This window comes from Salvelinus alpinus, chromosome 11 (genome assembly GCF_045679555.1).
Source record: "Salvelinus alpinus chromosome 11, SLU_Salpinus.1, whole genome shotgun sequence".
NCBI classification, from domain to species: Eukaryota; Metazoa; Chordata; class Actinopteri; order Salmoniformes; family Salmonidae; genus Salvelinus; species Salvelinus alpinus.
In genome coordinates this window covers 59,030,162-59,042,351 of record NC_092096.1, presented here as the reverse complement: position 1 = coordinate 59,042,351, position 12,190 = coordinate 59,030,162, and the positions used below count along the sequence as shown (strand labels likewise).

At 44.6% G+C, this 12,190-nt stretch overlaps 1 protein-coding gene across 7 annotated transcripts in view; it reads right to left on the bottom strand.

Moving 5' to 3' along the window:
- Window positions 1-12,190, bottom strand: part of LOC139534563 (nuclear factor 1 B-type-like) — a 98,958-nt gene that overhangs the window by 31,190 nt on the left and 55,578 nt on the right. For 5 of the 7 annotated variants that reach the window (XM_071333789.1, XM_071333787.1, XM_071333788.1 and 2 more), the window contains exons 3-6: window positions 8,768-8,821; window positions 5,637-5,705; window positions 3,077-3,197; window positions 2,594-2,712 (exon numbers count right to left, since the gene is read on the bottom strand). In XM_071333789.1, the coding sequence (XP_071189890.1) occupies window positions 2,594-2,712; window positions 3,077-3,197; window positions 5,637-5,705; window positions 8,768-8,821 (363 nt within the window). Of the gene's footprint in view, window positions 1-2,593; window positions 2,713-3,076; window positions 3,198-5,636; window positions 5,706-7,425; window positions 7,506-8,767; window positions 8,822-12,190 lie in introns of those variants that run through there. The other 2 variants (XM_071333790.1, XM_071333793.1) reach the window with 2 other exon arrangements.

Sequence of the window (12,190 nt, the reverse complement as noted above, 5' to 3'; positions counted from 1 at the left end):
TTTATCTGTCGTAGTGTAGTGAGACGAGAGGCGTCCCTCTCCCTTCCAACCCTAGTGCTTAAGGGTAGTGTGTCCGTGTGTGTGTTGGGGGAGAACAATCCGGAAATACAGGACAGTGAGGGCTTAATTAAAAACGCTATGGGCTCTGCCCTGCACCACGAGACCAGGTAATGAGACATACTGTACACCCCTCCCTGGAGGATCTCTCTCTCACACACACACACACCTTTTCTCTCTCTCTCTCTCTTTCTCCCTCCCTCTCTCTCCTGCTTGCTGCCTGTCACTATAGTGGCGTTATCAGGGCTAGGCGTGGGATGGCCCGCCAACTGGGCTTGCCACCTGTTGAGTCAGACAGCTCCTCTGAGACCTAGCTTTTTATCCGAGTCGGTTTCAAACGGGAGACCGCCGCACCTGCCTGCCCATCGTTCTCTCTCTCTCTCTCTCTCTCTTTCTCCCTCTGACACACAAACACGTTCCTGGATATGCACACACACACACCTGTTCACCCTATCGTCACCCCTTCACTCTCGCAGCCTAACAACACAACAAGTTTATAAATAAAGTCTGCTCACAGCCACAATTGCTACAACTCCCACTAGCATTTCCTCATTCTCACATTTCTGTATTTGTAGCTTCCGGCACCTGGTATTCCCAGACGGGCTCCCATCCCAGTACTAACCAGGCCAAACCCTGAACAGGTGTGTTCAGGGTAGTCTGGCCACAAACATATTTTTTTATCCCATTTTCTCCCCGAATTAGGTCCCTTGGCTCATCTCTGCAACTCCTCAATGGACTCGGGAGAGGCGAAGTTCGAGTCATGCGTCCTCCGAAACATGACCCACCTGGAAGACTACTTCTTATCACACTGCTCGCTTAACCCGGATGTCAGCCACACCAATGTGTCGGAGGAAACACTGTTCGATTGACGACCGGAATCAGCTTGCAGGTGCCCGGCCATGTCACAAGGAGTCGCTAGAGCACGATGAGTCCACCGGCCAAACCCTCCCCTACCCCGGATGGTGCAGGGCCAATTGTGCAACATCCTATGGGCTCCCGGTCACGGCCGGTTGGATCGAACCCCAAGCTGTAGTGGCGCCTCAGCACTGCGGTGTAGTGCTTTTGACCGCTGCGCCATCCAGGACTATCATGCTCACTTTCATTGGTACAACACTGCATTCCACAATAGAAACGCTACCACACTGAAAATCCCACTCATTTCGCTTCAACACTGCAACTCTCACTCAGATTGGTGAGAAAACAGGAAGCAATAAGGAAGCCCCCAAACTATCAGAGAACTCATCAACCCTCCAAACCAGTTTACAGTATCAACAGGGGGATGTTCTTACGAGTTCACTCATTATATAAAGCTTGATTTCCTGTCAAGGATTCCATTACTCACAAGCATGTTTTTTCAAAGCATTCGGAAAAAAACTACACTGACAAAAATATAAACGCAACATGGAAAGTGTTGGTCCCATGTTTCATGAGCTGAAATAAAAGATCCCAGAAATGTTCCATTGAACAAACAGCTTATTTCTCTCAAATGTTCCACCCAAATTTGTTTACATCCCTGTTAGTGAGCATTTCTTCTTTGCCAAGATAATCCATCCACCTGCATGTTTGGTATATCAAGAAGCTGATTAAACAGCATAATCATTACAGAGATGCACCTTGTGCTGGGGACAATAATAAGCCAATCTAAAATGTGCAGTTAAAATGAGTAAAACAAGTTTATATTTTGGGTTCTGATGGGGTACGACAGTTGAATTAAGCTAAGGAGGTGTCTACTGTATAAATCATATCCTTTGAGAATTAATGGGTATATATCATGAATTTAAACATCTAAAATGGATGTAGCAACTGCTGATTGCCCCTTTAAGCTTAGCTCATTGAATGTTTTACTGTAAATCACAGCGGGGGAGAAAAACAATCAATCTCTATTTAGCTTGGTTTATGACAGAGTATTTGCATTTATTTAGCATGTAGCCTTTTATGACAATGTAATCATAAGGTTTGGTGTTTACGGTCTGACCTGAGGCTAGCATGTTATCACGTGCCATTACATCAACAGCCAAGTTGAATGGGCTCACATCGAGGGAACAAGGTGCCATATCATTTTATCAACATACTGTAACCGCTCGCTGTGGAGTCGAGAGGCAATGATAACATTGGGAACATCTTGACAGTGGAAGAGTGACACTGAGACTGTGTTGTGTGTAGCCTACATAACCCCCCACAGATTATGGTGGGGCTGCTTCTGCTCCACAAAGAGTCAGGACAGACATTGAATAATGTGTCGTCTGTATTGAATTAAATTGTATTGTGTTTAATTGTATTGTATTTCTGAGGGAATGATATTTGCTTAGCTGCAGTAATAATCTCTGATTATTAATTCCTACAATGCAGAAATTTTGGTAGATTAGGGATTATGTTCCCCCAACCTAGTTTAGTCAATTATCTTGAAGTGTTCTGTTTTGAGAACATTCCTTTTGCGATTTAGGAATCTAGAACCTTGCTATTGAAAACATTCCCAGTACAGCTTCTGTAAACCTCCTACAGTACCACACACACATACACACACCTCCCCTCTCACCTTCTCTCTCGTGCCAGGTCCTGCTGCCACTAGCTGGGGAGCTAGGTGAAGAATAGAAGTCAGGGCCAGTGGGACTGGTCTCCATACTCTCCTCTATGTTGAGGGTCTTGGGCCGTTTACTGAAGAAGGAGTAGAAATTATGAGTCACAACATATGTATATTTTCTTTGATCCTTTATCACAGCCAGTGATGCTGTAAAACAAAAGTACCTGTATCGTATGTTTACTGGTGATGTATGGTCCAGATGCGTGAGGGTAAACAGACTTGAACTAGAACAAACAGCCAAATACGGAAGCAACGCTATAATATAAATGACAGAGTAAGACTATACATTTAACCCCCGAGACACTAAACTGAAATCAGTTTTACATTCCCCCCTCCTGCATCTCCTTCAAAGTTCAGAGGTCAATGTGTGACAAGAGGTTCCCATGTGATGCATGAGAAAGAGAGAGGGGGCAGGGTAGAGGCCTGCAGTAGACTGACCTGCCAGGCGGGGAGGAGAGGGAGCGATGGAGGCCCACGCTGGAGTTCAGGTCATGGTAGTACGGCTGACTAGGCATGTCGGCCATGGAGAAGTTCACCCCCGCCCCCTGGGTGATGGGCGCTAGAGAGGAAGGAGAGGAAAAGAGAGGCACAGGTTGGATCCTTCCTGGTCACTAGCATGCTGATTGGTTGGCTGCTGAAGCTTTGATAGGCTTCTGATGTGATGTGACCTTGAACTTGTCCAACAACTTCATTAAAATGATCTCAGTGTACATGATCCCCACTCACATGTTAAATAAAGGTTAAATACTTTTTTTTTTAAAGAATGATTGAACATCATTTAACTTTTGCATTCTACCAGCACACTGCAAACTCATGAACTAAGCCACACCCACCAGGCCTCTGATTAGTTCCTACCTATTGTAATTGGTCAAGCACATATCAATAAGTGCACTGAAGTTCACTTTCATGGTGGTTGTATGTGTGATATGCTTTGAGTACCACAGCCCACCATCACTGTGTGAAATTCTACTTTTTTTCTCCCTGTGGTTAATGGCCGTGGGGGAGGGATATTGTTTCTGGGAGGACAGCTGATTGTTTACCAGGGCACTCTGTAAACACTCCTTCCTCTCTTGAAACTGACGCTTGCGAAGGGAGCCCTGTGAGTGCGGTGGGTGGGTGTGTGGGTTGAGTCTGGAGTGTGTGGTGGCCTCTGTTGTGGTTTGAGGTTCACCACTGGCATGAGCTCCAGCCTCAGAACTGGCAACCCCAGCATTGCAGCCTCAGAACTAGCAACCCCAGCACTGCAGCCTCAGAACTGGCCACCCCAGCACTGCAGCCTCAGAACTGGCAACCCCAGCAATGCAGCCTCAGAACTGGCAACCCCAGCACTGCAGCCTCAGAACTGTGCAGCCGCAGAACTGGCAACCCCAGCATTGCAGCTTCAGAACTGGCAACCCCAGCATTGCAGCTTCAGAACTGGCAACCCCAGCATTGCAGCTTCAGAACTGGCAACCCCAGCATTGCAGTCTTGGAACTGGCAACCTGCAGCAGCCCGGGCATTGACTACCCCTAACCAAGCGGTGGCGCGTTCCTCTCTCCAAGGGCATTTGTGTTTTAATTCCATACCAACGAGACTCTCCTCTCTCTCTCTCTCACAACGTACTGTGTGTCATGCCACTCACTCTGACATCAAGTCATTTAACTGTGTTGAAGCAAATATGACCCCTGACTTCTGAATCTTAACAATGACGCTAGAACACCTGTTACTGTTTTTTTACACCAGTGGTGTAAAGTACTTCAATAAAAATACTTTAAAGTACTACTTAAGTAGTTTTTTGGGGTATCTACTGTACACTTTACCTGACTATTTATATTTTTGACTACTTTTACTTTTTCTTCACTACATTCCTTAAGAAAATATTGTACTTTGTACTCCATACATTTTCCTTGACACCGAAAAGTACTCATTACATTTTGAATGCTTAGCAGGACAGGAAAATGGTGCAATTCAGGCACTTATCAACAGAACATCCCTGGTCATCCCTACTGCCTCTGATCTGGAGGACTCACTAAACAGAGAACATCCCTGGTCATCCCTACTGCCTCTGATCTGGAGGACTCACTAAACAGAGAACATCCCTGGTCATCCCTACTGCCTCTGATCTGGTGGACTCACTAAACAGAGAACATCCCTGGTCATCCCTACTGCCTCTGATCTGGAGGACTCACTAAACAGAGAACACCCCTGGTCATCCCTACTGTCTCTGATCTGGCGGACTCACTAAACAGAGAACATCCCTGGTCATCCCTACTGCCTCTGATCTGGTGGACTCACTAAACAGAGAACATCCCTGGTCATCCCTACTGCCTCTGATCTGGAGGACTCACTAAACAGAGAACATCCCTGGTCATCCCTATTGCCTCTGATCTGGTGGACTCACTAAACACACATGCTTCATTTGCAAATTATGTCTGAATGTTGGAATGTGCCCCAGGCTATCCATACATTTTCAAAACAAGAAAATCTGGTTTGCTTAATATAAGGAATTTGAAATGATTTATACTTGTACTTTTACTTTTGAAACTTAAGTATATTGTAGTAATTACATTTACTTTTGATACTTAAGTATATTTTCAACCAAATATTTTTTTACTTTTACTCAAGTAGAATTTTACTGGGTGACTTTTACTTTTACTTGAGTCCTTTTCTATTAAGGTATCTTTAATTTTACTAAAGTATGACTAATTGGCTACTTTTCCCACCACTGTGTAGGACACAACAGCACTTGAGCAGTACAGGTAAATCCTGCCTGAGGGAACCATTGTCCTCAGCTAACTGTGGAGAGAGATACCTGAAAGAACATCTGTCATCGTCTTTGAGAAGGGCAGTCTATACAAACACACACTCGGGCACACACACACAAACACCTGTCTACTGTAGACACACACATACTGTGTTCTAATGCTTGCTCGACTGTTTTTCCCGCTTTTGTACCGTAAAGCTCACTCTTTTTGAATGGACAATGAGTAAAGTGATATATGAATGTACTGTACTTACTTCTGGACACCCGCACCAGCTCCGAAACACTGAAGACTCCTGATTTGATGAAGCTGTCTTCCAAGTAAACTGCAGAAACAAAAACAAAGATAGACAATATATCAATACAATATATCCATCAAAACATTAAACCATATGCTTTGTGTTCGCGGAACTTACAGCAAGTTACATTCATACTGATTTAAGCTGGTGATAAAGTAATAAATCATTACTTGATTCTCTGCTTACTGCACACGGGACGAGCAAAAATTCTCGACCAAAATATTTTTGTAATAAAACAGAGCATCCTTCATCGACCCACCACCTATAGCCCACCACCTGGTGGTTCTCTGTAGCTCAGTTGGTAGAGCATGGCGTTTGCATCACCAGGATTGTAGGTTTGATTCCCAGGGGTCACCCATACATAAAATGTATGCACAGATAAAAAGCTAAATGCTGTATATAATATTTATTATATTAACACAGCTCCAGACTGAATACTGACAATACTGAAAATACTGAAACATGGAGGCTTTGAAGTACAATATGTATGGGGGCCAGAATGTAAAAAGAAAATCTCAGAACCAATCGGTCAAGCCTGGTCCCAGCTCAGGTTGTGCTGTTTATATACAGTTGAAGTTTACATACGCTTAAGTTGAAGTCATTAAAACTAGTTTTTCAACCACTCCACAAATTTCTTGTTAACAAACTATAGTTTTGGCAAGTCGGTTAGGACATCTACTTTGTGCATGACACAAGTAATTTTTCCAACAGTTGTTTGCAGACAGATTATTTCACTTATTATTCACTGTATCACAATTCCAGTTGGTCAGAAGTTTACACACACTAAGTTGACTGTGCCCTTAAACAGCTTGGACAAATCCAGAAAATGATGTCATGTCTTTAGAAGCTTCTGAGAGGCTAATTGACATAATTTGAGTCAATTGGAGGTGTACCTGTGGATGTATTTCAAGGCCTACCTTCAAACTCAGTGCCTCTTTGCTTGACATCATGGGAAAATCAAAAGAAATCAGCCAAAATGGTAGACCTCCACAAGTCTGGTTCATCCTTGGGAGCAATTTCCAAATGTCTGAAGGTACCACGTTCATCTGTACAAACAATAGTACGCAAGTATAAACAATTTGGGATCACGCAGCCGTCATACCGCTCAGGAAGGAGATGCGTTCTGTCTCTTAGAGATTAAAGTACTTTGGTGCGAAAAGTGCAAATCAATCCCAGAACAACAGCAAAGGACCTTGTGAAGATGCTGGAGGAAACAGGTACAAAAGTATCTATATCCACAGTAAAACAAGTCCTATATCGACATAACCTGAAAGGCTGCTCAGCAAGGAAGAAGCCAATGCTCCAAAACCGCCATAAAAAAGCCAGACTACGGTTTGCAATTGCACATGGGGACAAAGATCGTACTTTTTGGAGAAATGTCCTCAGGTCTGATGAAACAAAAATAGAACTGTTTGGCCATAGTGACCATCCCAACCATGGCACAGGGGTGGCAGCATCATGTTGTGGGGGTGCTTTGCTGCAGGAGGGACTGGTGCACTTCACAAAATAGAGGGCATCATGAGGATGGAAAATTATGTGGATATATTGAAGCGACATCTCAAGGCATCAGTCAGGAAGTTAAAGCTTAGTTGCAAATAGGTCTTCCTAATGGACAATGACACCAAGCACACTTCCAAAGTTGTGGCAAAATGGCTGAAGGACAACAAAGTTTAGGTATTGGAGTGGCCATCACAAAGCCCTGACCTCAAACCTATAGAACATTTGTGGGCAGAACTGAAAAAGTGTGTGCGAGCAAGGAGGCCTACAAACCTGACTCAGTTACACCAGCTCTGTCAGGAGGAATGGGCCAAGCTTGTGGAAGGCTACCTGAAACGTTTGACCCAAATTAAACAATTTGAAGACAATGCTACCAAATACTAATTGAGTGTATGTAAACCTCTGACCCACTGGGAATGTGAAGAAATAAATAAAAGCTGAAATAAATAATTCTCTCTACTATTATTCTGACATTTCACATTCTTAAAATAAAGTGGTGATCCTAACTGACCTAAGACAGGGAACTTGTACTAGGATTAAATGTCAGGAATTGTGAAACTGAGTTTAAATGTATTTGGCTAAGGTGTATGTAAACTTCCGACTTCAACTGTATTTGTCACGCCAATGACCATAGTGAGTCGGCACTACAGCACAAAGTAGATCTGGGACCAGGCTATCCAGACAGACATGTCACTGACTCCCAAAATTACTTTGACATTTCATCCTTTGATGTTCTGAGGAGGACCATTGGGTGTGCCAACTACATAGGGGGAAGGCGTGAGTGTAGATTCCGATTGGCAGCTAAATGCACTTTCTTCCTCCTAATGTCTCAACACAAGCCAGCGGGCGTCCCAGAGAAGGGAAGGGAACTGTGGCACTGTAGAGGGAGCATCTAGGGAGGCCCTCCCAGGGTCTGAGTCATTGGCTCAACGTTGGCTCAACGTTGTTTGACTTGGCAGCGAAACGCACACCCAGGGCAGGCAAAACCTGCTCTTTAGGAATGGACCTAATTACGTTCTCTCTCTATTTTCAATCCTGGCCCATGATGACATAGTCCAGGTCAGTCCAGGAGAGCAGGAACAGGCTGCCGGAGATTATTTGGAACGGCAGCCATTTTGTTTGGCTAGCTAGCAGACTGGCTAGCCAATTTAGCTCAGCTATCCAACCCTTCTTGGCAAGGAAGACAACTATGGCCTCAGACTTCCATTAGTGTACTGCAGAGGAGCACAAAGTGGTCTAGCCTCCATGTTTCACAATCTTTTTTGTCTCTTAGATGCAGTTACTATTGTAAGTAGCTGACAGCACCATCATTATGAGATACATTATGTACATTCAGATGGGTGTAATCTGCATATCTGCAAAACTATCTTAAAACGAAATGTTCCAGGTGAGAGCATAGAGTATATACAAAGATACATATTTCTGCTATGGACCTTATACAAAAAGAGCACTGCTATAAACAGATACCACAGTAATCATTCTACCAGGTGAGGATATACTATATACAGTACAGAGAGGGGACTGGGAACTATAGAGCTATGATTGACAGCACAGAGGTTGGAGGACAGTGACAGTCAATTTCAGGTACATACCTGGAGGGTTGTTGCCTGGCTCATTGTTACTGGGACTTCCTGACTGCTGTGCGTCTGTAACACAGATATAGAACCATACTTCAATTGCGAACCTGAGATCATGAAATACCAGAAAAGGTCATTAAAGTTCAGCACTCTTCTATCAATTGAAGTAATTCAAATGAGCTTGATTGGAATTCATGTAAACCACCCAGTGTTGCCAAAGCAATACGAGGACATGTCCAAAGTACCCTGAATGTCACAGGTGGTCAAAAACAAACAAGCAAGGTGCTGTTAAAGATCTGATTTAATTTCAAACTAGACACAATATCAACTGGAGTCTACACAGAGTATGGTGATTATATAACGAATACTCTGCAGCTTCCTTAGTTTGTGTCTGAGATTTTTATTTTCATATATCTGCGGACGTGTCAGTCCTGACAGCCCAAGCCAGATGTGCGCTGATATACAGTACCAGTCAAAAGTTTGGACACCTACTCATTCAAGGGTTTTTGATAGTCCCACTAAGAGCAAACCAGATGGCATGGCGTATCGCTGCAGAATGCTGTGTAAGCCATGCTGGTTAAGTATGCCTTGAATTCTAAATTACATTTACATTTAAGTCATTTAGCAGACGCTCTTATCCAGAGCGACTTACAAATTGGTGCATTCACCTTATGATATCCAGTGGAACAACCACTTTACAATAGTGCATCTAACTCTTTTAAGGGGGAGGGGGGGTGTTAGGAGGATTACTTTATCCTATCCTAGGTATTCCTTAAAGAGGTGGGGTTTCAGGTGTCTCCGGAAGGTGGTGATTGACTCCGCTGACCTGGCGTCGTGAGGGAGTTTGTTCCACCATTGGGGTGCCAGAGCAGCGAACAGTTTTGACTGGGCTGAGCGGGAACTGTACTTCCTCAGAGATAGGGAGGCGAGCAGGCCAGAGGTGGATGAACGCAGTGCCCTTGTTTGGGTGTAGGGCCTGATCAGAGCCTGAAGGTACGGAGGTGCCGTTCCCCTCACAGCTCCGTAGGCAAGCACCATGGTCTTGTAGCGGATGCGAGCTTCAACTGGAAGCCAGTGGAGAGAGCGGAGGAGCGGGGTGACGTGAGAGAACTTGGGAAGGTTGAACACCAGACGGGCTGCGGCGTTCTGGATGAGTTGTAGGGGTTTAATGGCACAGGCAGGGAGCCCAGCCAACAGCGAGTTGCAGTAATCCAGACGGGAGATGACAAGTGCCTGGATTAGGACCTGCGCCGCTTCCTGTGTGAGGCAGGGTCGTACTCTGCGAATGTTGTAGAGCATGAACCTACAGGAACGGGTCACCGCCTTGATGTGAGTTGAGAACGACAGGGTGTTGTCCAGGATCACGCCAAGGTTCTTAGCGCTCTGGGAGGAGGACACAATGGAGTTGTCAACCGTGATGGCGAGATCATGGAACGGGCAGTCCTTCCCCGGGAGGAAGGACAGACAGTGTCACAAGCAAAGCACCCCCACACCACACCATCACACCTCCTCCTCCATGCTTCACGGTGGGAACCACACATGCGGAGATCATCCGTTCACCTACTCTGCATCTCAAAGACACGGCAGTTGGAACCAGAAATCTAAAATTTGGACTCATTAGAACAGAGGACAGATTTCCACCGGTCTAATGTCCTCTGCTCGTGTTTCTTTGCCCAAGCAAATCTCTTCTTCTTATTGGTGTCCTTTAGTAGTGGTTTCTTTGCAGCAATTCGACCATGAAGGCCTGATTCATGCAGTCTCCTCTGAACAGTTGATGTTGAGATGTGTCTGTTACTTGAACTCGGTGAAGCATTTATTTGGGCTGCAATTTCTGAGGCTGGTAACGCTAAAGAACTTATCCTCTGTAACCCTGGGTATTCCTTTGCTGTAGCGGGCCTCATGAGAGCCAGTTTCATCATAGCACTTGATGGTTTTTGCGACTGCACTTGAAGAAACTTTCAAAGTTCTTGAAATGTTCCTCATTGACTGACCTTCATGTCTTAAAGTAATGATGGACTGTCGTTTCTCTTTGCTTATTTGAGCTGTTCTTGCCATAATATGGACTTGGTCTTTTACCAAATAGGGCTATCTTCTGTATACCTCCCCTACCTTGTCACAACACAACTGATTGGCTCAAACGTATTAAGAAGGAAATAAATTCCACAAATTAACTTCTAACAAGGCATACCTGTTATTTGAAATGCATTCCAGGTGACTACCTCATGAAGTTGGTTGAGAGAATGCCAAGAGTGTGCAAAGCTGTCATCAAGGCAAAGGGTGACTACTTGGAAGAATCTAAAATCTGAAATATATTTTGGTTACTACATGATTCCATGTGTTATTTCATAGTTTTGATGTCTTCACTATTATTCTACAACGTATAAAATAGTAAAAATAAAGAAAAACCCTTGAATGAGTAGGTGTGTTTAAACTTTTGACTGGTATTATATATAATAGAGTAAAAAGCCTTCAGCTGGGGTGGAAAGAGGCAATAAGACAAGGTTAAAAATACGAGGTAAAGTGTTATCCTGACCTGCACACAAAGACTGGTTGATTCTGGCTGGCTTTTTACAGGGCTTGGGTTAGGGAGAACATGGTGTGTCTCTGCCTCGTCCTGCCCTGCCTGGCCCTGGGAGAAGCATGCACATAGCACACGCAACGGGTGGGGGATAAGCTCTGAAACACGTCAGGAATTCTCCCCATAAGGTAGCGCCTACCCTAGCCTAACCACGTGGTTCCTCTGATTGATGTTGTTACCTTACAGCACCTTTGGGAGGATAATAAGCTGGCGTTCCTCAGCCGTCGCCGCGCTTGTTAGTCACCGACAACCACCAGAGGCCATTTGAGTATTGTCTCCCAACCGTCACGCAACACTAACAGATATTCAAACGATGCTCACAAGCACCCGGCTTTTAACATAAACCCTAGTCCAGGGGTACTCGAGTACTATTTGAGAAGGTCTGGTAACTCAAATTTCCTAGGTGGCAAAGGTACGGATGGATATTGTCATTTATCGGTGTAGTAACAAACCTCCACCTCGCAACCCATGGGACCCCAAACTGTTCATACCCCTCTTGTTGGCAGAGAGAAAATGTTGCAGTTTTAAAGCTAATTTCCGGTAATTCTACACACTGAGCATGGGGCAGAGATGTTTATTGTTGTTGCCATTTTAAAGCTAATTTCCTACAATTCTACAATTTTTTCCATGTCTTATGTGTTTATATGATACCAGAATTGCAGTCAAACCAAGTGTTTGGGGGGGGGGGAGGGGCCGCGGTCCGTATTGACCCCGCTCTGGGTCCGGATCCGGACCGCGGGCCTCCAGTTGAGCATGGAAGCACTATACCATATCATATACAATAAACAATAGGTCCACAGATGAAGAGTAGCTCCAAAGAGCTTACTTAAATTTCCACAAAACAGCAGTACCTCTCCACA